Raw genomic sequence first — 26,286 nt, forward strand, 5'->3', positions numbered from 1 at the left:
CCCAAGGTTTTAGAAGAAGTGAGATTGATCATGACCTATAGGTCATATTCTTGGTATGCACATCATCAGAGTAGGAAACTCCTTTGGCTTTCATAGAAGGAGTATGTTACAAAAGTGTCGCAGCATTTCGATATGGAAGGGGGGATGGCAATAAGTACTCCACTGCCTCCATATGTTAAGATGAGTCAAGTAGATAGTCCATAATCGGATGAGTAAAGAGGCATGATGGCTAGCGTTCCTTATGCATCGGCGGTTGGGAGTCTTATGTAAGCTAGACCAGACATTGCATTTATAGTGGGAGTTGTTAGCCGGTATATGGCTCATCCAAGAAAGAGGCATTGGTAGGCAATTAAGTGCATCATGAGGTACATGAAGGGTACTAAGGAGATGTGTATCTTCTTTGGCAGAAGAGAGATGCATGTACTTGAGTACTCAGATTCAGACTATGCAAGGCATGTGGATAGCAGGAGATCCATTTCTAGTTATGTGTTCACCTTTGTAGGTGGTGCAGTGTCTGGATGTCTCGCACACAGAAGTGCATTGCTTTGTCTACCACAGAGGTCGAGTATGTTGCAGCCACAGAGGGTTGCAAGGAGGCTATATGGCTTGATCAGCTAGTGGGAGATTTGGAAATTCATACAAGTGTACCGACATTGCATAGTGATTCCATGATTGCTATTCAGCTGGCATGGAATCCGGTCTTTCATGCAAAGACCAAACACATTGAGGTCAAGTACCATTTTATCAGGGAGGTACTTAACGATGATGAGCGCATAGAGCTTGTCAAGGTTCAGATAGATGATAACTGCAGATATGCTGACAAAGAGTCTACCTAGTCAGCAGTTTGAGTATTCATCTTTTGATAGGCATTAGATAGTGTGTCCATTGGTTGTTCTACCTTAAAGGCACATTGGCCTTTAAGTGGGAGGTTGTGGGGGTTAAAGGCCACTGTACCATAACCCTAGTTATGTACAATACTCAAAAACATATATACATGGATGACATAGAAGATTAGGGTATTTTGAACCCACCAAAACTTGTGTGGCTCTCTCTTCTGGCTCTCCCTCTCCCTCACCTTCTTCTATTCTGCTTTCGTTGTTGAGATGTCTCATGACCCTGTTCCGAACCTCTTTGGAATCAACTTCCACGACTGGAGGACACTGCCCTTGTGAGAAGGAGGGTGACTCAGGTTCAATCAAGTGCATAAGGAGTTCTAGTCTACAAAAGGTTGAGTTTGATTGAGTTTGTTGTGTGGCTTAGCCGCAAATATGTCGATCTCTTCAACCTCTTCAACCCCTTCTCTCCCTTCCTCCTCCCCCAGATTTCTTTCTTTCACCATCCTTAACTTTGGAGAGTATGGAAAACTGAATGCGACAAATTACCCGATCTAGAAGGTGAAGATCTGGAGTCATTTATTGGCTTGAAAGCTGTGGAAATTAACAATGGAATTGGAGGTAAAGCCAAAGGACATAGTGGACAAACATGGGAAGATACTCACACCAGTAGATGGAGAGGAGCTTGAAGCTTGGCAAGACAGAGATGCCCATGCCCTGGCATATATCATAGGGACTACGACGGACTCTGTGCTTCCTCACATCTAGATGGCCGAGACGTCAATAGAGGCATGGGTCATTCTAAAGGATCTATACGAGATAGACAACACATCATCAATCTTGCTTCTTCAGCATCAGCTCTACAACCTAGATATGGATATGAGGTAGATTCGGTACATGACTGACTACTTGATGAAGGTCAAGGTGGTGAGGGATTAACTAGCATCAACTGGTCAAAAGGCAGACTAGTGCCTTTTGGTCTTAATGGTACCGAGGAGGCTACCTCAGAGTTTCAAAAGCTTTGTTACCACTTTGATAGTAGAACAGAGGACTAAACCTCTGACTTTTGAGGAGTTGGGTCCGTTACTACTATAAGAAGAAGCTAGGGAGAAGCTCTACAACAATGACAAAGATGACAAGGCATTGTTGGTGATGTATTATGCTAGCAAAGGGAAGGGCAAGCCTAATGGTGGCAAGTCCAAGAAGAATGACTCTGATGGCAAGGACACTTCCAAGAGGAAGTAGAAGAAGAAGTGCGACATGCCGTGACATTTTGTGAAGGATTGCAGAAAGAAGAAGGCAGATCAAAAAAAAAAGAGGGAGTCCGACTAAGATTCAAAGGGTAACAGAAAACCAAAGCTAATGTGGTAATCGAAAAGCTATTCTTGGTGACATCTCCATGTGTTACTGAGGTCAGATATGCCGACCTAGAAACCACAATGATGATGTTTGACATTGAGATGTGGGTCAACGAGGAGTCAGAAACCTTTGTGAAGGTGAAGGACAGCATGGAGTGGTATGTGGTTGTTGATACTCACACAAGGGTGGATTCCATGGAATGCCTTGGGGTTTCATGTTCAGATGGATGCTGTACAAGCTTACACAGGCTATTGATATGTGCCTCTATAAGGTGCATGGTTACACAGATTACACAGGCTATTGGTATGTGCCTATTTAAGGTGCATGGTTTCCTCTCAAAGCAAGCACACAGGTTGTACGATGATCTGGTATGTACTTGATGTTCTTAATTTGAGCCTTTATAACATGTTGTGGAGAGAATCTACTCTTCATCTATCTCAAGTAATGTGAGAATGTAAGAAATTGGCCTTCTTTGAAGGCAAAACGGGAAGCATGGATGCTTCTTCTTCAAATCTCGGACACAGATTGTTGGAAGTGATGGACAAGGTGTACCAAAGCCAAAAGAGTACCTGCTTGAGAGCTCAATGAGAGTTCATGGTCCAAGTTATCTGGAGATATTCATTTGTTGCAAACCTTGCCAAAGGAAGGAGAGGTTGAAACAAACCCTCAAAGCATGGTGCCTGGAAGATTCCAGGTTGTTCACTCATTATGAGGGGGACAACTTGAAGATCATGGCAGCTAGATTGCTCACGTTCAAAGGCAGGAACGTGACTGAAGGTGGTGGTGCCAGGAGGTGCTACCAGAGATGGACCAGTACCAAGATGATGTGCAGAAGCGGAACCAGACTTGGTGGAGTAGGAGCCACTGTGAAAAGCCAAGAAAAGATTTTGACATCAAAGTGTTCTAGAGGAATGCAACCCATGAGTCCTTGGAGCATCGTCATTGGCATGTTGGCATTGGGCCAAGATGTGGCCAAGATGTGTCAATGAGAGGGGGTGTTGGAAAGGTCACTTCCCCATCTGTAAGCCCCCATATGAGGAGAGCATGGGGAGGTGAACCTAATGTCTAAGAGACAAGGCCACATGGGCAACACTATGGTTTGCCATGGGGGCACAGATCAGAGAAAGAGAAAAGAAAGAGAGGGGGCTATCAAACGGGCGGCACCTCGCATCAAAAGAAGAGAGGAGGGTACCTAGCTAATCTGCAAGAGCAAGCAGCAGAGCACAAGATAGTAGTAGGGACCCAAGAGTAGAGGCGCCTCATGGCGGGGTGTTACAGCAACAAAGGCACACACGTGCGGGGAAGGATTGGAGCCTGCACAAGGGCCTATGGATGCTGGAATAACTGTAGCAAAGGGAAGCCTAGCAACATCCCAAAAGGGCCTAGCTAGGTCCGTTTTATATGGTTGGTTAGACCAGCCAACCAGGTCGGACTGGTCAGCCAGTCTAGTCCGTCGATGCTGCTGGTTGGTCGGTTTTATTTTAGCCCTTTGGGGGCCTATAAAAGGAGGACCTCTAGGCCCTCATTCACCATCACTTGGAGCATTTCATGTAGCATAAGGAGCAGCAGACCAACCACCTATGGGCCTCTATCCAGAAGAAAACAAGTAGGTTGTAGAGCTACAAACCTAGATCAGAGTGATGCCCACCCAGGCTGGTGCAAAGATAGCAAGGTGGAAGGGATCTAGATGGAAAGTCTGCTTACACTCGAGGTGCAGCACACGGACTTGAGTCTAGAGATAGCCGGCAGATAGGAGAAGGAACTTGTGGTAAGATCAGAGGACCACACCATTGGTGGGACTCTGGATCTATCTCTTTTGTATTGTGTCCATAGCTTTGGACGAAAATATATTATTTTGGTGGTTTTTATATCTGGCTGGGTCATTGTCTATTCATGAGTCTTCACATCTATCTGATACACATTAAGTTAAGAAGGTTGTTATTCCACACCCCACACACGTTGTGTGAGCTACTTTAGACACCATTCTTGTTGGACACTTGAGAGCTACTTTAGCAATTCTACCACTATTTAAAACATGTACGGTGTGTCTTGGGAGCTTTTGTTATAGCAAAGATATAGATCCATCACTATTTTATCTTATGTTGTACCAAACTTCCCGTGAAAATCATTGCCCAAAGAAAGAATCTGTATGCCAATTGCATTTAAAAAAATTCTAAAAATAAAAACTACCCCAAGGGCCCCTCGCCTACAATTGGCTTAGCGGCGGATAACCGTGTGATTAGATCTCACTGACCACTCGGAGGGCTGGCAAATATGCCAACCTAGCAGCCTAAGTAGCACCCCAACTAGGGTGATGGTTGGAATAGACTTTTAGCACTAATTGAGTAGTTTTTGGGTACTTTTTAGTTGTTTTAGAGCATGCTCATGATTGCACAAAGACTAATGCAAAGGGAAGAAATGATTGCATAGAGACACTCATATTTTATCACATGTATTCAATTGTATATCAATAATCCCTTGGCTTCACAACAGTGGCATATTCTACTATAAAATCACAATCTACTATAGATATTTTATTACAACAATGTTGATGCTACTTTTCCCTATCACCCGAGTTGACTGACTATTTACCTGTGGGCAAGCTCAATGCAAGTAAACTCGTAAACAAGATGCTCTCTCTTGCATGCTAGGCAAGGTTTCCAAATCAATGTAGGGACAATTTGTAAATAGACATCGGTGTAACTCACACAATGTGACACACCATGTATGAAAACTCTTTAAAGATAGCTACAAAGTAATTGAGAAGAAGAGATAGGTACATCGCTATAACTCATGCAAGGTGAACACACCATGTAGGAAAACTATATGAAGATAGGTACAAAGTAATTGAGAAGAAAAGATAAGGACCATGTAAAGGAAAAAATACTGTTTGTATTATAGAAGAAAACTATTTGTTACAACAGCTTGTGGGTACAGAATCTTTTGACAATTCCACTTAGACTTGAACTCGGACTCTTATCTTCTTTTGTCTCGATTGGACTAGAAGATCTATCAGCCCACAAACCATTATGGACTTTCTATCTCTATGGAGTCTCTATGCTACCTCACAATCTACATAGAAATAGTCTCTACATAGTAGTATCTTTATAAACTTTGTTTCCTATCACTAAGTAGGAGCTTTTCTAACTCTAACACAGGTGAGCTCACTGCCTTCCAAATCTATTTCTATCTAACACGATGGGCTGCATTCCATCCTTGGTCGCCAATGCTGGTTCCCTCTAATCCTCCTTAATATATGGAGATTCATTGTTTCTTTTGTTAAAATTGATTGAATCCATCACTGCTTCCATGTTGGCTTCCACACGAGCTTACTAAGCAAAGTTTTCCTCTTGTTGAGTCAGTCAATCTCAGGCCTCCGATTTACTAGAGGTTAACACTCGCCTCAACTTATCTTAAACTATGTCCTCACAGCTCTCATCTTGAGTGACATTCTCTAGCCATTACTCAAAGGAGTGTGTACCACCAATTGTATGTCATTGTTTAGAGGTGTGTTGATGGAGTTTCCTTGGAGGAGCTCTTTTTTCTAGTGCTACTTGGGAGGACAATTTTTTCTCTTCAAAGTAGGTGCCTCGAGTCATCTTTAGTGCATCAACACCTCTGTCATAGTGAGATGTCTTATCCTTTAGCAATCTCTTCAAGTGGTTCGTTTGGTGGTATTGGCTATGGTGGAGTAGCCCATGGAGAAACACCAAGGATCTACCAATCAATCTTGCACTAATAGCTCAAAGACTTTGGAAGCCATGGATATATCCCTCTTATATCGACCTGTAAGATTGGTGGGGTTGCTTCCCAAGAATCGATCCATAATTGCAATAGTTCATCAAGATCAAGGTGCATTAAAAAAAATTTGTTGTATTGGAAGATTACCTTATGTTGACCCTATGGCAACGAGGACCAGAAGTGCAGTCTAGAGCAACACAACGATGAAATCATTGGGCGTGTCAAGAAGCGGCAAAGCTCCACTTGTAATATCTTGAGCCTGAAAGATGGTACGATGAATGTTAAAGGATGAGGATAGCCAAATTTCTCTCTAGGAAAAATCAAGATCTAGAGAAGAAAGACTAAGTTACCTATGTTTTTGAAGGTCTTGCAAATTTGCTCAAACCTCTCTACATCGAACACCAGATCTCCTTCTCCTAAGGAACTAAATGATGGGTTTGGATATGGTGACCAGTCTACTCCTTGAAGCAATGGTATCTCTCCCCACCAAGGCACGCTGCATGGCCCCCTTCCTAGTGCTTGTACGAGGCTTTTCATCGCCTTATTTGTAAGTACAGTTTGTAATGTGGGTGGAGGCACTGGTGGAGTTGGTGCAATACCATAGTTAGGTGGCGACCTACAGCTAGCATATGTAGTGGGCTTGGCCATACTAGTTGTAGTGGTGAGGGCCTAGGCATGTGCATATTCATGTTAGCCACCAACCTATAGCATGTAGTTGTAGGATAGGGAGTTCCTTGTCCTCCACATCAAAACTAATTGTGTCCTTTGAGCTTGAGGAGTCCATGTGTACGGGCCCTGTATTGAATGTGAGCTTAAGGATGAGATCCCAGATGGTATTGACACTACAGTATTTGATGGGCCAGGTACCAAACTTGTACCAAACCTCAAGTTCATGTGTTGATCACTCTCCTAGGCTGCTCCAGTCAAAATCAATCACTTTGCATTTTTGGCGTTAAAGCAGTAGTTGTTGCATTAGCCTTAAAGCAATGACTTCTGAATCGTTGAGTTGTCAGGTCACTGCAATGCGTTAGCCTTAATGCAGCATCCTTAACGCATCGACTTTGTATAGCAGTAACTTCTATCATAGCAACTTTAATAAAATGGCAATTGAGTTATAGCATTCACTTCATAATGGGGCAGGTCCTTAACGCAGGGGGCTTTAACTTCATATAGTAAAATACTTCTATCGCATTGACTTCAATAAAAGGAAATTGAGTTAAAGCAATGACTTCGTAATGCGACAATTCCTTAACACAATGCGGGTTAGATATAGCAGTGACTCTACATCAACTCGGTGGTCACTTTGTTAACCCTAACAAAGTGGGTTGACCTTGAATTTGATAGATGTGAGCTCATTTAATACCACATGGTAGAGTTATATGTTGATTAAGGCCTAAATCTTAGCAAGATCCTAGCCAAGAGCTAGATGAAAGGAAGTTATGAAAATTTGAACTAAGTTATGTGCCAAGCTTTAAATAAACCAAATCCTACCTTGCCACATGACAATCTCATAAGAATTGGGAACCACATGTGGATTCACATAGATACATGTGATATACGAATACCAAGGTGATAATATCTTTAGACACACAATATACGACATTACCCCAGGGAACATCAAATCATTGTGATAATAGATCTTTATATAATTTTCATTTTGCTACGTGGGAACCAAGTTCATCTAGTTTTATTACATGGGAAATAAGTTTGTTCAATTTGGTTTCAAGAATTTCATCTAGTTTGGTAACATGGGAGTTCATTTCATCGAATTTGGTTACATAGAAAATATAGTTACATGCGAATCTTGTTCCTCAAGAAAATTCTCCCACAAGCAATATGTAGCTACTTCCACAAGCCACATTTGGGCTTGTCTCTCAAGCAAGTTTCCCACTAGCTAGCACCAAGGCTTCTCAAGCCAACTTCATGTTTTGTAAAAGTAGAGCCAATCTTTATCACGCAAGGCAATTAAATGCTACTAGAAACATATCTTTTCTAGTTAACCCATCATCCTATTATGTTGACCCTCATTATGTCATTTCTATGATGTGTCGTAATCTTACTTTGCCCATAGCATCCACTTCTTGCATGCTACTTTTGTTTGTACATTTATTTTACTTCACGTAATAGCTATTAAGTATGGCATTTCTATTTGAATGGAAGGATATTGGAGGTTGGAGATATCCCATTCTACAAAGCTACCCATTTTTTGGCATGATTTTAGCCCTTCTGCATCATAAACAATGAGACCCATTGCCTTATATAGCATTTGGATGAGAACTCTTGAAATTTGCATCTCTTCCCCTATTTTTGCTACACATGTGAGATAGTTCATGCTAGATTTAGAATCTAAGAAATATGAATATGAATTTATTATGGGATTGTATGATTTTATGTCCTACCTCTTTGGTGTAGGAACTTTGAAAATGAAGAAGTATAAACCATTTATTTTCAAGATCTCATCAAAATCAAAGAGTCTGAATGAGGTGTACAAGACGCACCTAGATTATTCATCAAGATCCCTAATTGTTTGTATTTTTTGCTAGTAAATAAAGCTAGGGCATGCACATCTTCTCATTTTCGAGCATCCATAGTGTGTAATTTCCAAAAGATTGTGCATCGATACGCTTATAGGTGAATAATATTGATTTTCATGAGAATTTGCAAAGACCCTTTTATGGATAAAGCCCTTAATAATGAAAGCATCATTAATATGGTGGGACATGCACATCTTCTTGTTTTTGACCATGGATGTGCATTATTCTCCTAAAACTTGTGCATAGGTATGCTTATACCATACCTCTATGTATCTGATGGTAACCAAACTTTGTAAGAACTTTTCAATGATTAAGGACCTTATATTCACAAACCTAAGGGTACCCCCCCCCTCCCCATATTCGGGCCCTAGGTTTTGTGCCTCGTGCAATTTGATTATGTTCTTTTCCTAAAGTTGTTTCGCATGTGAAGGGAAGCTCTTGAACTTGGGAGGGAAGAGGAGGGGATGAAGGTGAAGCTAGAGGGGCTGCTCTAAGAAAGATGATGGTTTTCTCACAAAAGCTTTGCATAGGTAGAGCCTATTCTGCCATTGGTAGGTACAATGTTATCATGGGCTTATCCATCCATAGCACTGCTTAGATCATACTAACATGCAACACCCACTATGCCACTCAATCATATCCATCCTACTCACTAACTATCATTCTCATCCAATCCCAAAAACACACACCTCGCATAGACTCCTAACCTCTCACAAAGTGCTCCACCCATGCATTCCACCAAGTGAGATCACATATTCAAAACACTCTCTTGATCAAGCTTCTAGGTCTTTCTTTCCTATGACTTCTACATGTAGCCCCCATTTCCCATGGCTATAGAGGGGCCAAGCCAAATGCCTAGAGTCCTTCACCTCTCATCCAATGAAAAGACCAACCAAAGCAAGATGCTAGAGCAACAACTCATTTGACATTTTTATAGTTTGTGCCAAATGTTCTTCATTGTATGTTCCATGTGGCGATCAATATGGCTTTATCCTTATAAACTACAGGATCCAATCAGAGCTTAACTTTATAAACCCATTTGCAACCAATTGACTTCCTTTCATTATGCATTCCATGTGGCAGTCAATATGGCTTTATCCCTATCAACTAATGGATCTAGTCGGAGCTTAACTTTATAAACCCATTTGCAACCAATTGGCTCCTTTCTTTTAGAAGTCTTGTGAATGTAAATTTATTCATAATCCATAACATGTTGCTATTCTAGGATTTGCATCACTTTCAGAGATGAAGTAGGGAATTTGACATACAAATGCACAACTGGGAAAGAGAGTCACACATGTTTCGCCTAAACATTAAGAACACTAAGAGAGAGTAACATGCATAACTCGATGCTAAGATGTTGCGTAAAAGAAACACAAGAAATAAATTACTTTGTTTTGGAAACCTACTTTTTATAAGACCTTGAGTAGGATCTTTAGCTGTGGCTTTGCCTTATTTCACCCTTCCGTATCCTTGCTCAGTGCCTCTCCACACCAGCCTCTCCTCTCCTACTCCTCCTACTCTCATACTTGTCTTGTACTCCTCTCCTCCTACTACTAGTACTCTCCTACTCAACCTCTCCATCCTCTTCTCATTCTCTTGCTCTCCCTCCTCCTCCTTCCCATACTTCCCCTCCTACCCATACTCTCCCTACTCCCCATACTCCCCCCCCCCTTCATACTCTTCCTCTCATCCTCTCCATCCTTCTCCTTGAGTCCTCCTCCTCCTCATACCCTCCCTCCTTCTTGTCCTCCTTTTCCTATTCCCAACGCCTTTCCACAATGCCGAAAGATGCTTATTGGAGCTGTGTCTTGCACATCGATAGTTATGTGGGAGGTGGTGGCTCCAAGAAATGCAGATTGAACTATTGCAGCATATGAGCAAAACGGGGTCCGAGACCATCTAGCGGGTGTTGCCTCCAGCTGTGGAACTTGGCCTTTGAGAATGAAGTGTAACCACATGGTCATAAAAAATGAAGACACAGCCATTTAGATGATGCTAACACATGGGGTTCAAAGAGAAGTAGAGGGGCATTGACAACATCGAGCGTGGGTCCAAGTGCTATGACGACACCCTTGCCATATGGATCATGTAGTGTGAATGCTAGTGGAGGACAAAGAGGCTCATTACACATATGAAAAAGGAAGCAATTAAGAGGCCACTAGTGGAATCATGTAGTTCTTCATACAATATGATGTACCGTTTCATGTGGTGAAGACTCTGCGATGGAAGAAGGCCATGGGAGCTATTAGTCGAATTGGGTACGAATGGGAAGGGCCTACATAGACAAGAGAGATAAGAAGAGAGGACGTGTGTGGAAGCGTAAGTGGATCCCTTGAAAGAGACTTGGGTAAAGTATGGGCGCACACTCCTATCAATGGATCGTCGAATGTGTGTACCATTTCCAAAATGTGAGTGTTCCGACATTTACATTTTTGGGCGCTAAAACTCCTTTTCATGCAAGTAGCACATGAAGGCATAAAGGTTCCTCTATACATGAGAATTCAGCATGGAGCCCAAATTCTATTCACTAAGTAGCACATGAAGGCATAAAGGTTCCTTTGTACATGAGCATAAAAACTTTAGTGACAAAACAAAATGGAGCCCAAATTCTATTCGCTGACGTTTAAAAGTGAGGAGACCAGCATTCATAGACTAATGCCAAAATGCTTCCCAAAATGAATACAAGAAATTGATTGTAGTGCAAGGGGGGGAGAGGGTAACACATTAACTTTTTGCTAAAAGTTAATTTTCTTCCCTTACTATGCTTCTTTCAAAATACGAGGGCTTATTTGTATCACCACTCTTCTTCTATGTCTTGTCCTCTTCATTAGTTTCGTCCCTTCTACATGCAGCACCAGGTCCATCGATCTCGATTCATCAATATGAAAATTATAAGTGTCCATAGTCATCATGATTGTGTATAGCTCTCAAAGCATTTTAAATTTATCATGGCAAGTGCATTTTTACAAAAAGCTATCCATTGTAGTTGTAAGGGGCCAGCAAACGGCAAGTTGCCATATACATAATCTCACCTGAACTCCTCCCGTTCAATTTGATGCTACAGTAAAAGTAACACCTCAGGCCCAAAGGCTGCAGAAAGAGGTAGCTGTGCTCCCCTAAAAATAGGGTAAGACTGATTCTCTTAAAATTCTTTTTTTTTCATAGAATCTTTCTTTAAATTCTATTCCCTTTCTACTTCTGCGAGGCTTTTCAGACAAATTTCTGCATTTCATATATCTATAGTAAATCTAGATGAATCCAAGAACATGCCCAAACTCATCACACAGTGCAGTTTCAATCTCATGACAGTCATGAGGCTGAAAACCATAAACGTCATCACGCATTGCAGGGACTAGCTACTATGACATCCTCACTGGCAATATCAGCGCCCAACAGTGGGTATAGACCATAGTATAAACATATGCTCTCACATACAAATCCACACCCATGCATACTCAAGCAACCATTTATACAAAGGTCTTTGTACTGAGTTTTGTCGGCGCTCCTGAGGTGAAGGGAAAACTCAGCCGTATAAAAGGCTAGCACTAAAGGAGAAGGCTAATCAAAAGTAGTCCATATTCTCTTCGTTCAAGCTACAACTCCTTGAGAAGACTTTACATTTGACATGCCTCCAAAACACGTTAATACAAAATTCCATTTACCTCAACTTGCAGCTCTAAATTGGATATATGAAGAGCAAATTCGAAAGCCTCTTCATAAGTTCTGCTGCAATACTGCAGTACTTCCTCAATTCATTATCATCTCTAGCTGCAAGTTTGAACAATGTAACACAGACTGGCCATTATAATGGGGATGTATTCCACAAATTCTCACTTACAAATCCACACCCATGCATACTTGAGCACCCACTTATACAAAGGTCTTTGTACTGAGTTTTGTCGCCTCTCCTCTGGTGAAGTGAAAACTCAGCCGTATAAAAGGCTAGCACTAAAGGAGAAGGTTAATAAAATAGTCCATATTCTCCTCATTCAAGCTACAACTGCTTGTGAAGACTACATGCTTTACATGCCTCCCAAAATCTTTGATACAAGATTTCATTTACCTCACTCTAAATTGAATATGGTAAGTTATGCTGCAATATTGTAGTACTTCCTCAATTTATTATCCATCACTTGTTGCAAGTTCGAACAATGTAACACAGACTAGCCATTTTAATTGGGATGTATTCAGCAAATTCTGGCACCACCTAGAGGCTGAGAATAGCAAGCATGCACGCATGAGAGAGAGAGAGACCATTTACTGCAAAAGGAGATAACCCCATCTATTTCGATGCAGATGCCATATTTCAATGAAAATTTTAGCAAACTAATGGGCACCGCCTCATGATTTACCCGAACAGAAATTAGAGATAAGTCTATGCTAAAACACTCCTGTAAATAATATGTTCAATATTCAAAGAGGGTGGTGGAAGTACATGGATTTAGATGATGGTAGAAATTTATTGCAGGACACGTTTTTTCTTTTTCGTCAGTAGATGTGTGGGGGTGGGTTGGAGGGGCAAAAAACTGACCTCGACACCATGGATTATCTTCAAAAGGCTCCCTTCAGTAAAGACGAATTTTTCTGCCAGCTCTAATTCGAGCAGAGATACAAGGGCCATTTCCCCCTTACACTCATATAAAGACCTTATTGTTCCAAGTAACACCATTACATAGACAGTTTGATCTCACTTAATTAGGAGATCTCACTTAATTAGGAGCCCGCATCATTGAGTCCCACCTTCTCTTCCTAATACAGTGCCAAAATACAATACCTAAGGGCTGCCAATCCCTTTCATTAGTCATTGCAGAACATTCAGTACTTTTCAAACCTTGTTCTTCAAAGAAGATACTTCATGGACAGTTCAATCAATTAAAAAATATTCCTAAATATGCACACTGATAGCTCATGCCTTCAATTCCAATAGCTAGAAAAACGCAGTCGTTAACACCCAGCTCAGCAAATGGATTCTTTCTTGCCAGCCAACATTTGGAGCTCGACAAAAGAGGCCTGCAAACAATCTCTGACTGCCGCCATCCTAGCTGTAGCAATTGCACATTTGGTTCCTCATAAACTCGTTTCACAGCCTGGTTACCAAATCCTAAGAACTGTTTGGCAGGAGCAATTGCTCATCACTGCTACGCTGATTGGTGCTTGCAGACCCACACAATCATCACTAACAGTTAATGCCACACTGCTGAAGGTTCGGCCCTGTGACCCTGACAAGGAAAGGGTCGATTCTGACCCACAGCAACGAGAAGATGGAGGCAAGAAGGACGGACCAGACAATGACAATAGTGGGAGTTCTGTTCTGACGTCCCATCAGACCTTTGAGGAAAGGATAGAGATGGACAATCACCCAAAAAGCAAAGAAAAGCTTTCCAAACAACGGACCCCATGACGAGTATCCATTATTGATTGCATCAGAGATTCCTGCTACAACACCCACCAAATTGATAACCAACAACGTCGTCGGTGGAATCAACAAGGAAGTCCATTTGAACATGTAGAGCTCCCCAAACTGATCATTATCGTCCGCGCCTTTAGCAGTGACCGTGAAATTTGTGTCAATACCTGCCAATACCTTAAGAAATCCTTGGATCACGGCAAACAGATGTGCTGAAACTCCTCCAATGACCCAAAATTGCTCATTTCTCCACCACTCTTCAATGCCAACTCCAGACCACCGCATCTCCAAAATACCGGTTGCAAAAATAGATAGGAAGAGGGAAATGAACCAGAGACTTGCAAAGTTGCTTATCTGCAGCCGAGTTCAGAAACCGTCATTGAACTTCAGTTACAAGGCTCGTCGTTTGAAGCACAATCCCGTAGTTCTCTGAGAATTTACTATGAAAAGGAGGAAGAGCTCTTACCGTAGGGATAATGAATTTCCCAGTCAGCAAACATATGGCAGGCAAGGTACAGTAGATCAGAAGAGGCAATGAGGTGAACGGGTAGACGATGGTGTTCACATACGCAAACCTTTCCAGAAGCTTCAGACGACCACCATAGCCATACCAAAGTGGACAATGCCTGCTGAGGAAAATTTCAACTGAACCCAGAGCCCATCGCAGCACCTGATTCAAACGATCAGACAGATTGATGGGGGCTGACCCCTTGAAGGCAGGGCGGGGGGGCATGCAGTAGATTGATCGCCAGCCACGAGCATGCATCTTGAACCCAGTAAGAATATCCTCTGTGACTGACCCATATATCCACCCAATCTGAATGATGATACAGTGACATCTCAGTGCTTAGAGACCAGAAATCTTGATGATAAAGCCACAGAAAAAGAGTCTAATGTCTCATACACCACTCACCTCCTGTCCCCAATCCGTTTTGTCTTCATATCCACAGCTGATGACATGGATAGCTTCCTTCAATAATCCAGCAGGACTGGCAGATTGGGGTACTCCTCCGTCCTCCAGTAGAGTAGAGGCAAGGAACACTGGAGACTGTCCAAATCTCTTCTCAAAATTCTTCTTCGACATCAGAAGAGACTTGTCATCGTCATAACCTGAAGAAACAAGAAACCCAAAAAACTGTAAAACGAAGGCACCCCTTGCCCCTGCACCCTAACTTTTGCATAAAGAAGCATATAGCCTTCTTTCCATTGCTCACCTTCAAGACCCTCTTCTATATCCTCCAAATTGAATATAGGAACAGTGGAATCCGTTCGAACAGGGGGCTTCTTCTCTGACTTTTTCGGCTTGCCTGACTTGGGCCTTTTGGGACGAGGACCACACAAAAACCCCGGCAAGCAGTCACAAGCCATGGTCTTCTTCTTTTGTTGAATAGAAGGCTCGTACCCATAAAGTGCTTGCCTTCTAAAGACACAACCCGTACCCACATAAACTGGGCCCTGAATTCCATCCAGACCTTTCATGTTTATCTGCAAAAGAGTTACATATGCTCTGGTCAGCATGAATAAGTAAGAGAAGCAGCTAGTACAGTGCATATACGAGTAACAAAAGAGAACGGACAAAGCATCATTTGGTGGTAAGAAACTCATACTTACATCGAAAAACACAGTGTTGCGATTAGCATACCGATCGTGCATATCAATCCCATCAAATCTTTGAGGGAACTGCACATAGCAAACTTTGCGTCCCACAGTCGGATCCATCAAGAAGCACATTGCCTCCCTCAGAGCCTGGCTGTTGTTAATGTAATGATCACAATCCAAGTTAAGAAAGAAAGGAGCATTCGTAAGAACAGCAGAGACTCGCACCTGCAAGATTGAATTACACAGTGTTAATAAGGAAGACGGAATACTCGTGTCTTATGCAGCACATAATGGATGAAAAGTAGCAGATGTATGAATAAGCACCAGAGCATTCATGGCACCGGCTTTCTTGTGATGGTTGAATCCTGGTCTTTTCTCACGAGAAACATAGACCAGACGAGGGAGCTCATTGCCTTCTGTATCGAGGCCTCCACTATGACCCAGGAAAACCTGTGAGAATGCAGCAGAGTAGTATTACAAGCCATGAGCTCCACGTCCTGTAATTCATAAGACATTTGAGAGGGAGCTAGCCCAAGGTGTGGCTTACCTGAATCATACCAGGGTGATCTCTCGTGTTATTTCCAGGCCACGGAGTTCCATCTTGCATTGTCCAACCCTCATCAGGAACTTTTTGGGCCTTTGCAACCAAGGCATTAACACGCACTTTGAACTCTTCGTACTCCCTCTGAAAAAAAATTCATAAGCAATCATTGGCAATCAGACATTTCAGGAAACAATATAACTTAGCAAAAAGCTCCCACGCTCAATTTCATACCTTCATCGCCCTCCTCTCCTTTACAAAGTTAGGCTGCACTTTATCTTTTAGGTAGTCAATTTTCTGAGCAAAGTAGACCTCTGGCGCCCTTGGTTCAATGTTGAAGTTCTTACAAAAAGGGACCCATTTTCGAGCAAATTCTGATGTCTCAGACAGAGACTCAAATGTAAGCATGGACGCTCCATCGTCTGACACATAACATGAAACCTTGTCTATAGGATAATCAGCACCAAGGATAGACAGCACAGTATTGGCAGTGACGAGAGGCGGCTCCTTCATGGGGTCCACTGTACTCACAAAGACATCCACTGCACAAAGCTGAGACGGTTCTCCCTCTCTCTCATATCTGCAAACCACAAGAAAGACCACAATGAAACCATGCTTGCCGTTCCTGTTCAACCTGCTAGAAAGAAAAGTGGTTGATTGGATCTGCAAAGATATCAAAAACTATGCAGAGACTTTGTCATGGAAGAACTTACCGCAGAGAAAGCCTGTCCAAGTAAGTCTCCCGATTGATTGGAAACCACTTGGGAAATTGATCAAGAATCCAAGACAGCGCGAACCAGATCTCGCATATGATTGAGGTTAGCCATAGACCATAGGCGTTTGTCACAGGATTCAAAAGGCGATATCTGAAGAAGAACCCCAAGATTACAAGTCGCAGGACAATGACCATCCTGTACGGATTGATCTTGCTTGAGGGAATATTCACTTTCCTCGACAGCGGTTGCCTTGCCTCGTCCATCCTGCCATAGGACCAACGTCACAGCTTGAATAATTCTCTAAAGCACCCATGATCTCTCAAAACTACAAAGCCCTTAACATCAACGCGGAAGGAGGAGCTTATGTACATTGGCAACTCCGAGTCATCCGGGCCGTTATCGTCTGAGTTTCCGCCTTTACTTCCACCATTTGGAAGCCCACCTTCGGTCGTCGTCATTTGCAACTTCTCCTGTTTCGATTTCCAGCTTTCCACCCTTTCTTTCCAAGCCACGCTCCCGTAACCGTATGAGGAAATGTCTCTCGTAGGATCCATCGATCTGTTTTGGCCTGCGCAGAGAGGTAGACGATGAATGATGCGCACAACTATACCTCGCAAAGAACAGTGAAAGACAAAACCAAGAGTGCGCGTAAGGGCACCTGGAGTGCCTGGATCTGAGTACGGAAACGGATAGATCCTTTTGCTTCCGCCCATGCTCGCAGGTAGCGCATGCACATGATTATCTGGGGAGATAGGTAGAGAATCGCTAGGGGCCTGAAATTAGTTCGAAAGCAATGAAAGTTAGACAATGTCGATTCCAATCGGCTGGTTTATTCAGAATTCGAGGCGAACGCTTCCCTGGATCTGATAAAATTCCAACATTTACTCAAGGACGAACTGCAATGCTACAAGATAGACAGCACTGTGTAATACCTGCGGACCACTGGTGAACAAAGGAGTCTGCGGTTCGATTGTCTGAACCATGCGGGGCATGTCATGATCCTCGCCGCGGCCATAACTCATGTGTCCATGCAGCATAGCTTCCGCAATCTGCTGCTTCTCGTGGTTGTCCAAATCCATGTATTCATTATCCAGATCATCGAGCTCCTCATCGTCCTCGTCCCCAGCAACGCGAGGACTACCTGCCAGGACAAGGTCGTTAAAGTTGAACAGTTAACTACCGAGATCCTTCACGTTATCGTGTTAAGCTTGCAGATTACAACATTGCTCAAAGGAGGGGAAAAGCAAGATCATGTCGGTAAGCTGCAAATTGGGGCACACAGAAGGTAAGGCTCTCGAGCAAACACAGTAGCAGCACACAGGAGCAAAATGAAAATGTAGACAGTTTACGCAGAGACAGGTAAGGCTCTCAAACAGACAGAGTGGCAGCACACAAAAAGACGAAAATGAACGAGTCTATGGTTCCCTGCAGGGGCGCAACAGCGGACAAAACGCAAACTGAAGACACTAGGATCAGAAAACAGGCACGAGAAGAACAACTTACGCAAAGAAGCGACGATGACTGGACAGAAAGCAAAGGAAAACACCGAGATCCGGCTCGTCGCGAGCTGCGAAGCGGGAGGGGGGAGAGCAGGGAAAAACAGAAAGGGGGAAGGAAGGGAAGCGAGGCAAGAAGAGAGGGAAAGGCGACGAACCTTTGTGGCGGGGGTAGCGGTTCTTGCAATGGGGGCAGGCCTGGTTACCATCTTTACGTTCGTACTCGTAGCAAGGGCGACAGACGGGGAAGCTACAATGGAGGCAAGCGACGAAGGGGTCACCGGAGGGGAGGGAACCAACGTCGTCACCACAGATCTGGCAAGGGCGACGGGGGGGGGGGAGGGAATCCATGGGGAAGGGGGAAGGGAAAGGGGAGGGATCAAAGGGAAGAAGCCATGGAAGCTTGGACGGAGCTCTGCAGAACAGAACAGAGCAAAAAAGAGCAAAATGAACAAGATGAAGAAGAAGCTCTGCAACGTTACCAGAGCATTAAAGAGACCCAAGACCATGAAGAGAGAGGAGAGAGTATGACCCCCCTAGTCAGCACATGTCCCCTTCCTTAGAGAGAACATGCCCCCCCATCCTCCATTCTACTCTCTCTGGTTCAGTTAACTTTCACCTCGGTTTGGCTTGATCGCGATTGCTTAACCGTTGCCCTCTGCCCCCACCCTTCTTTCACCCCTGGTTAAGTTTTCCTTTCAATGTGACCCCTCGCCTAACCTCCCCGGGTCCCCTTGAAAGATCCCTTCCACCGACACCCCCATATACCTATTATATCTACATATCCCCCTCTCTACCTCTCTGTCTATGTATATATACTATGTTGTATCTATTATATTTATGCTAATGTTGTAATTATTATATATCCATTTTTACATGTATCTATATCATTTTTTGTATATTATATTTTTTTATATTATTATTTTATTCATATACATTATCATATATATTATATTTGTATGTATTATTGCTATATTTGTATATATTATTATATATATTGGATTTTTATGTATTATTATTATATTTGTAGATGTTGTTACTATATTTATATATATAATATATAAGAGATAGAGAGAATAGACGTTGTGAATTTTTTCCTTTTCTTTTCTTCTTTTCCAGCTGTCCCTTCACTATTGCTCCTTGTCCCCTTCCCTTCCAAGCTCATCAACCCCTCCCCTTTTTTCCATCTTTTGGTCCACCTCTTCTTCCCCTTGGAAGCTCCCCTTCCACATCGCCTACCACCACTTCTTCTTCCCCTCAAAAGCTGCCTTCCACATTGCCTACCCCCCACTTTTATGCTCACCACTCATCCCCAACCCTCGGTTCACGTGAACTCGGTCAAGTGTTTTCCCCCCCCCCCCCTCCCTATGCTACTTCGTCTCTCACTCTAAAGAGCTACCAACCAACCCAAAAGGAAGTGTTTTCCTTGTGAGGCTTCTCAACATCATAGCTTCTCAAACAATCATAAATATGACTACATAGCATACTTCCAAAATGCATTTGAAACCACCCACGATGGCAATGTTTTTCCTACAAGGTCGTTCAAAGGCCATCAAACAAGGTAATAGCTAAGGTACCTTCTTCATGAAACATCTCCACATTCTTGATGCATTCCACCACATGGCACAACACATCCACCTCAATGCATTCAATCCCTATTTTCTCTCATCCTTTATAGATAATGGACGTAGCTATGACTGTTGCATCAATACCATCTATTATAATGGTAAAGAAGGTACACCTTATGTGTATTGCCTATAGACAACTTAACCACATATGCAAACAAATTTGAGATTGATGGTATAGGGAAAGTGGGGGATGGCCACCCGCTCACCATATTCTGGGGGGGAAAGTGGCCCTTTCGCACCTTTCCCAGTCAAAAGCTTAGGGAGGAGGCCATGTATCACATTGCAGATTCAAGCAACAGATCCAAACGGGGCAAGATTACCATTCATAAAAACTAATGATCCAACGGTTTAGATCTTCATTTGGTTGGGGTGAGCAAATAACACACGCACGTGCACGCACACACGCACGTGCATGCACAGACACATCCACACACGTGTGCATGGTTACGCACACATAGACATGCATGTGCATGTACACACATGTATGCATGCATGCGCAAGGGTGTGCACATGTACAAGCATTAGCATGTACACACACGTCCAATGTTGCTTCTCCAAACTCCTCCTTTCACACACACACACAAATTTGCAATGCAAGCTAGCAATAGCAAAATAACTCATGTGTGCATGTATACATGTACATATGCACACACACAAGATGAACCATTGATCAAGTCAAGAAATTAGTTTGATCACTAAATCCATTAAGTCTTGAAGAAAGCTGCAAAAGGTCATCTCCCACGCTTGGCATGGGTAAATCCATCTTTTACCTCATTCAGGTAAATAGTAAATGGAAAGATTTGGGACTCCAAGTATGTAGCTAATCAAGGAAATGGCAACCTCCACTCTCTCCAACTCATAACTTTGGGTTGTTAGACCCTTCACAAAGGCAAAATCAACAAACAACAAAAGGGGTGTGGCCATTTCTACCTAGTGTTTATAAATGTACTAAACTTCATCTCCTCTAAAAACGATGAAAAAGTGTCCAGAATTGTTCAATTTAAACCCATGCCTCTAAATTTAAAAGATTTGGTATTTGAACATGTACAGATTTTCATAACTCTAAGGGAAAGAGAAAGAATGCAAAGACGCAAAAATGTTAATGTCTATCCTCATGCAAGTTATTCGAAAGTGGTAATATTTAAGACTAGTTCATGCAAAATATGCTTCATTTTTAACCTTACCCATGTCAATGTTTGAAGCTCCTTTTTAATCTCAACAAGTAGAATTATAGTATCCAAGGATATGACCAACGTAGTTTTCAAATGAAGATGCAACCAAGATTTAAAGGAGCACACCCAAAGCTCAATACAATAAATAGTCCATCAAGAAGTCTGACAACATGTTGGAATGCAAAACTAAGTCATGGAATGATAGTAAATTTTATACTCATTACGTATTTACCTCAATCATTACATATTCATCTCATTTCATGTTTTCTTTAGATATTATATGTAACATGCTTCCAAGGAACATACTTACTTGAATACTCCAAAAGGTAAATCCGAGCAAGGGCGAGATTACCATTCATAAAAACTAATGATCCAACGGTTTAGATCTTCATTTGGTTGGGGTGAGCAAATAACACATGCGCATGCACGCACACACGCATATGCATGCACAGACACATCCACACACGTGTGCATGGTTACGCACAAATAGACATGCATGTGCATGTACACACATGTATGCATGCATGCGCAACACGTGTACACACGTATAAGCATTAGCATGTACACAAACGTCCAATGTTGCTTCTCCAAACTCCTCCTTTCATACACACACACAAATTTGCAATGCAAGCTAGCAATAGCAAAATAACTCATGTGTGCATGTATACATGCACGTATGCACACACACAAGATGAACCATTGATCAAGTCAAGAAATTAGTTTGATCACTAGATCCATTAAGTCATGAAGAAAGCTGCAAAACGTCATCTCCCACACTTGGCATGGGTAAATCCATCTTTTACCACATTCAAGTGAATAGTAATTGGAAAGATTTGGGACTCCAAGTATGTAGCTAATCGAGGAAATGACAACCTCCACTCTCTCCAACTCATAACTTTGGGTTGTTAGACCCTTCACAAAGGCAAAATCAACAAACAACAAAAGGGGTGTGGCCATTTCTACCTAGTGTTTATAAATGTACTAAACTTCATCTCCTCTAAAAATGATGAAAAAGTGTCTAGAATTGTTCAATGTAAACCCATGCCTCTAAATTTAAAAGATTTGATATTTAAACATGTATAGATTTACTCTAAGGGAAAGAGCAAGAATGCAAAGACGCAAAAACGTTAATGTCGATCCTCATGCAAGTTATTCGAAAGTGGTAATATTTAAGACTACTTCATGCAAAATATGCTTCATTTTTAACCTTACCCATGTCAATGTTTGAAGCTCCTTTTTAATCTCAACAAGTAGAATTATAGTATTCAAGGATATGACCAACGTAGTTTTCAAATGAAGATGCAACCAAGATTTGAAGGAGCACACCCAAAGCTCTATGCTTCAAATGAAGATGCAACAAAGATTTGAAGGAGCACAATAAATAGTCCACCAAGAATTCTGACAACATATTTGAATGCAAAACTAAGCCATGGGATGATAGTAAATTTTATACTCATTACGTATTTACCTCAATCATTACATATTTATCTCACTCATTATATATTCATCTCATTTCATGTTTTCTTTATATATTTTATGTAACATGCTTCCAAGGAACATACTTGAATACTCCAAAAGGTAAAGAGAAACAAAAAGGGATCAAAAGTTCTACAAAGATGTGATAGCTTCTTTTCTAAAAAGATGCCTCTCAACGGAGCTCTCCCTTTTCAAAATAATGCCTCTCGATGGAGCTCGCCCTTCAAAATAATGCCAAGATGCTAACACATAGAGGAATCACAAAACCGAAGACCATTTTGAGATTGGAGAAGAGTAGGTGGACAGCTTCATAGAGACAAAATAATGGCAATCTAATCAAATACGAAAGTCTTTGCAAGCTTACCCTAGATGGCTTTTAGAGTAATTATCAAAGGCATTATTATTGAGACGTAGTATCAAATTTTCCATGACACAAAATGCAAGTAAGGATGCTTGTTTGAGAATAGTAGTATCAAGATTTCCATGACATAAAATGCAAGTAAGGGTGCTTGTTTTAGAATAGTGCCGCACTCGAATGGTGGACTAGCCTTTTCATGACATGATTAGGAGGTAGGGGTGCATGTTCCCTCTAGTCCCTATGGCTCATCATGCATGCTTTGGCTTCCTTCTCAAACATGTCAATCTACCTCTTAGTTCTCAGGGGAAATGATTTCGATTGGAAGAATAAAGCACTCATTATAATAGCATGATGATATTTTTGCTATTTTGTGGCAATTACACCTTCCTCTTGATGCATGTTCCATCTATCAACAATCATGTTACTCTCCTAGACAATCCGGAGTTCTTATTGCTCTTGTGATTGGAGCTTGAAATCCATACATTTGAAATCCATATATTGACTAATATATGATATCCCTCTTGAGGATGAACAATGTAGAAAAGCCCTCATGAGGATGCCCATATGGAGGCCAAGTTTTCTAAGTTTCTCGTAAATACCCTAAGTACTCCTATCTTGTTAATAAGATTTACTTAAATAAACATGTATGATGCTTTGAAAAGCAACAAAAATACCTAACTGTTTTTAATTTTTAAAAGAAATTAGCCTTCCTAAGCATGCAAGTTAGATTTGTAATCTCAAGACTCACAATGGCTCTCCTTTCAAATGTTTCGTAAATGGATTTCTCTAGATTTATGGCCAATTTCATACTTGAAAAAAAAAAAAGCCTTCCTAAGCATGCAAGTTAAAATTTTAATCTCAAGACTCACAATGGCTCTCCTCTTAAATGTTTCACAAATGGATTTGTCTAGACTTATGCCCAATCTCATACTTTATAAAATGAGGAACATTTTGTAAATCAAGCCTTTTTAAAAATAGCAAGAAGCATACAAAATTGCTACCACGTCAATCCATTACAAAGCAATTGAAATGATATTTCACATCATTGTAATCCTATGTCATATAGATGATTTATCACATACTTGAGAATGGAATAATGCCATCATTTACTCTCCACGGTTGAGAGAGACATAGTTTATAGAAGCTACTTTTTACTCTTAGTAATAATATTCAAAGTAGATGTATGATTTTACCAAGATTGAAATCTTGAGTGTGTCCAACACTTTAAATTTATAAGAAATTTAAAATGTCTATTGTGGGCACGTAGTATGCAATGCCAATCTCATCTTTTTAATCGATGAATTCATATCAAGGTCTTCCAAATCTATCAATTATTACAATGTTCTTATGATACTATAATTTTTTGCATGGAATCAAAGATGACGTGCAAATGCTCAATAATCATCCCATGGTGGGGATCTAGGATTGATGTACATGAAATATTTAGATTGAATTGCTACAAACCTTAGAGTTACTTACAAATCTCTATGATTTATTTTGCCAAGTTTTTTTTAATAAGTTTCCATGTCTTCTTCTAAATAAGATGTTTAAGGTAAGATGTAAAGCACCTTAGTAGGTGGTCCATATAATGGGATTGGAAGCCATTGGCTATAGCAAAAATGAGAAAAACTATTCTCACCTTTTAACATGGAAGTGATAGTAGAGAATTAAAAATATTTCATGAGTATAAGGCACATACCATTGTTTCAAATAATATTTTATAGATTAATCCTTTCTGTCCTTATAGGTTATAGAATAAAACTTATCTAGAAGTATGTGGAGGAACATAAAGCACATTTTTAGTGCCATATCAATTATCATTTTGCCAAATACTATTGCGTATTACAAGGGAACTATTGCATGTTACCCATTTTTAAAATCCCCTCCAAATAGTGCTAAATCTTACTTGATGTTTAAAACTAACCTAAAATTTGTACCTATTTAATTTTAGACATCCTTATATTTAAAAAACTATTGCTTTTATACTTTGGATCTTTTAAAATAAACATTTAATTTTATAATATTTCATTATTTAAAGGCCATGAATTTTGATAAGATGCAATTTATGATGCATATTTGTTAACAATAGATTAATATTTATGATTTTAATAGATGGCAATGATTCTTTGCTCGAGAAAACTTATTGTTGTGGGATTGGTGACCCATAATATAACCTAGGAAAAACACTTTAATGAATATAGAGTGCTAGAAGCTACATGAAGAGCCAATATATAGATACTTTCAAAGAGACTCTCTTGAGATAAGAACCATCAAATGTCCCTAGGTTGACCTTCATTAAATTTATAGTCCACTAGGATTGTATAGATCAAGGCGAGAGGTAGTTGAGTATATTACTTTTTGAATTAATTAGTTTCAATTGCATTGATAGTACACACTCAGGGGCCATATCAACGGTTGCATTTATGGAATCTATTTTAGGATCAACCTACGTAGATAAGTTGGGTGTGGCTCAACCACTATCCTCAGATCCATGTGGCAAAGCGTCATAACATATAGCGTGAACTTGTGGAAGGATGACATGCTACATCTTGATGGGCTTCATTGTCAAGGTATATGCAAGTTTGAGGTTTATGGATAATCATTGACTTGGTTTATGTAACGTTTTGTGTTAAGATTGAAGCATTGCGGCTAGGCATTGACAAGTACATATATGTTTTTATGTATACTGGCAAGCTTTGAATGTATATATCTCTACCTTAGAACATATATGGGAGCACACTTTGTAGACAAGTTGCAGGTTTTTCTTCTTCTATTGCATACTAGCACAATGACTACGCTGCAAAAGAAGGATTCTTTTACATTGTGGCTAGGAGAACATGCCCATTGTCAAGTATTTATTTTTTAAGGCAATCACTACTTAAGAATGAACACTTCCTAAATACAAAGCACTGGCTAAACAATAGTGAGGGCACATTGATCCCATAAGATGAGCGTGGTGGGGGCGTAAATCTTAGCATTGCATTTGTGCATAGAACTTCTTATTTTCTTTAGCGTACTCTATACCAAATTGTATGATGGATTTGGCGATTGAAATTGCAAAATTGTAATGAACCACGATGGTTCTTGATTGCTTGGTATAAAAATACTATTGCAAACTACATTCATAAGAGATGTTGGAACAAGCTAAGGATTCTGGCCAGTGTCAAAACTAAGGATTGAATCTTACATATAAAAGGTTGATAGATAAGGCCTATATATTTGAATAAGACTTGCTACCCATGGAGGTTGTTAGATGATATAGACTTTTATGAAGGGAATGGCCTTATCTCTACGAAATTTTTTAATAACCTTAAAGGCACATGGCCTTCATTATGTGTGGGATGGTCCAAAATGGTTTTGTATGATCACTTTGGTGGAACATGTGGCCAGTAACTCAAACACCGAAGAGCCCTAGGATGACTC

At 41.0% G+C, this 26,286-nt stretch overlaps 1 protein-coding gene across 1 annotated transcript; it reads right to left on the reverse strand.

Moving 5' to 3' along the window:
• Positions 1 to 12,864: 12,864 nt before the first annotated feature.
• LOC147895399 (putative cellulose synthase A catalytic subunit 5 [UDP-forming]) lies at positions 12,865 to 18,690 on the reverse strand. Its single transcript, XM_087384026.1, has 13 exons — positions 18,388 to 18,690; positions 17,666 to 17,874; positions 17,392 to 17,506; positions 17,103 to 17,301; positions 16,731 to 16,997; positions 16,252 to 16,597; positions 16,024 to 16,161; positions 15,801 to 15,926; positions 15,489 to 15,701; positions 15,092 to 15,362; positions 14,791 to 14,987; positions 14,344 to 14,694; positions 12,865 to 14,231 (listed from the first exon to the last, which is right to left on the reverse strand). The coding sequence occupies exons 1-13, from the start codon at positions 18,578 to 18,580 to the stop codon at positions 13,647 to 13,649; spliced, it is 3,210 nt and encodes a 1,069-aa protein (XP_087240152.1). The 5' UTR covers positions 18,581 to 18,690; the 3' UTR covers positions 12,865 to 13,646.
• Positions 18,691 to 26,286: the final 7,596 nt, after the last annotated feature.

This window comes from Dipteris shenzhenensis, chromosome 13, assembly GCF_047967505.1.
Source record: "Dipteris shenzhenensis isolate YYH24624 ecotype China chromosome 13, Dip_SZ_1.0, whole genome shotgun sequence".
Classification (NCBI taxonomy): Eukaryota; Viridiplantae; Streptophyta; class Polypodiopsida; order Gleicheniales; family Dipteridaceae; genus Dipteris; species Dipteris shenzhenensis.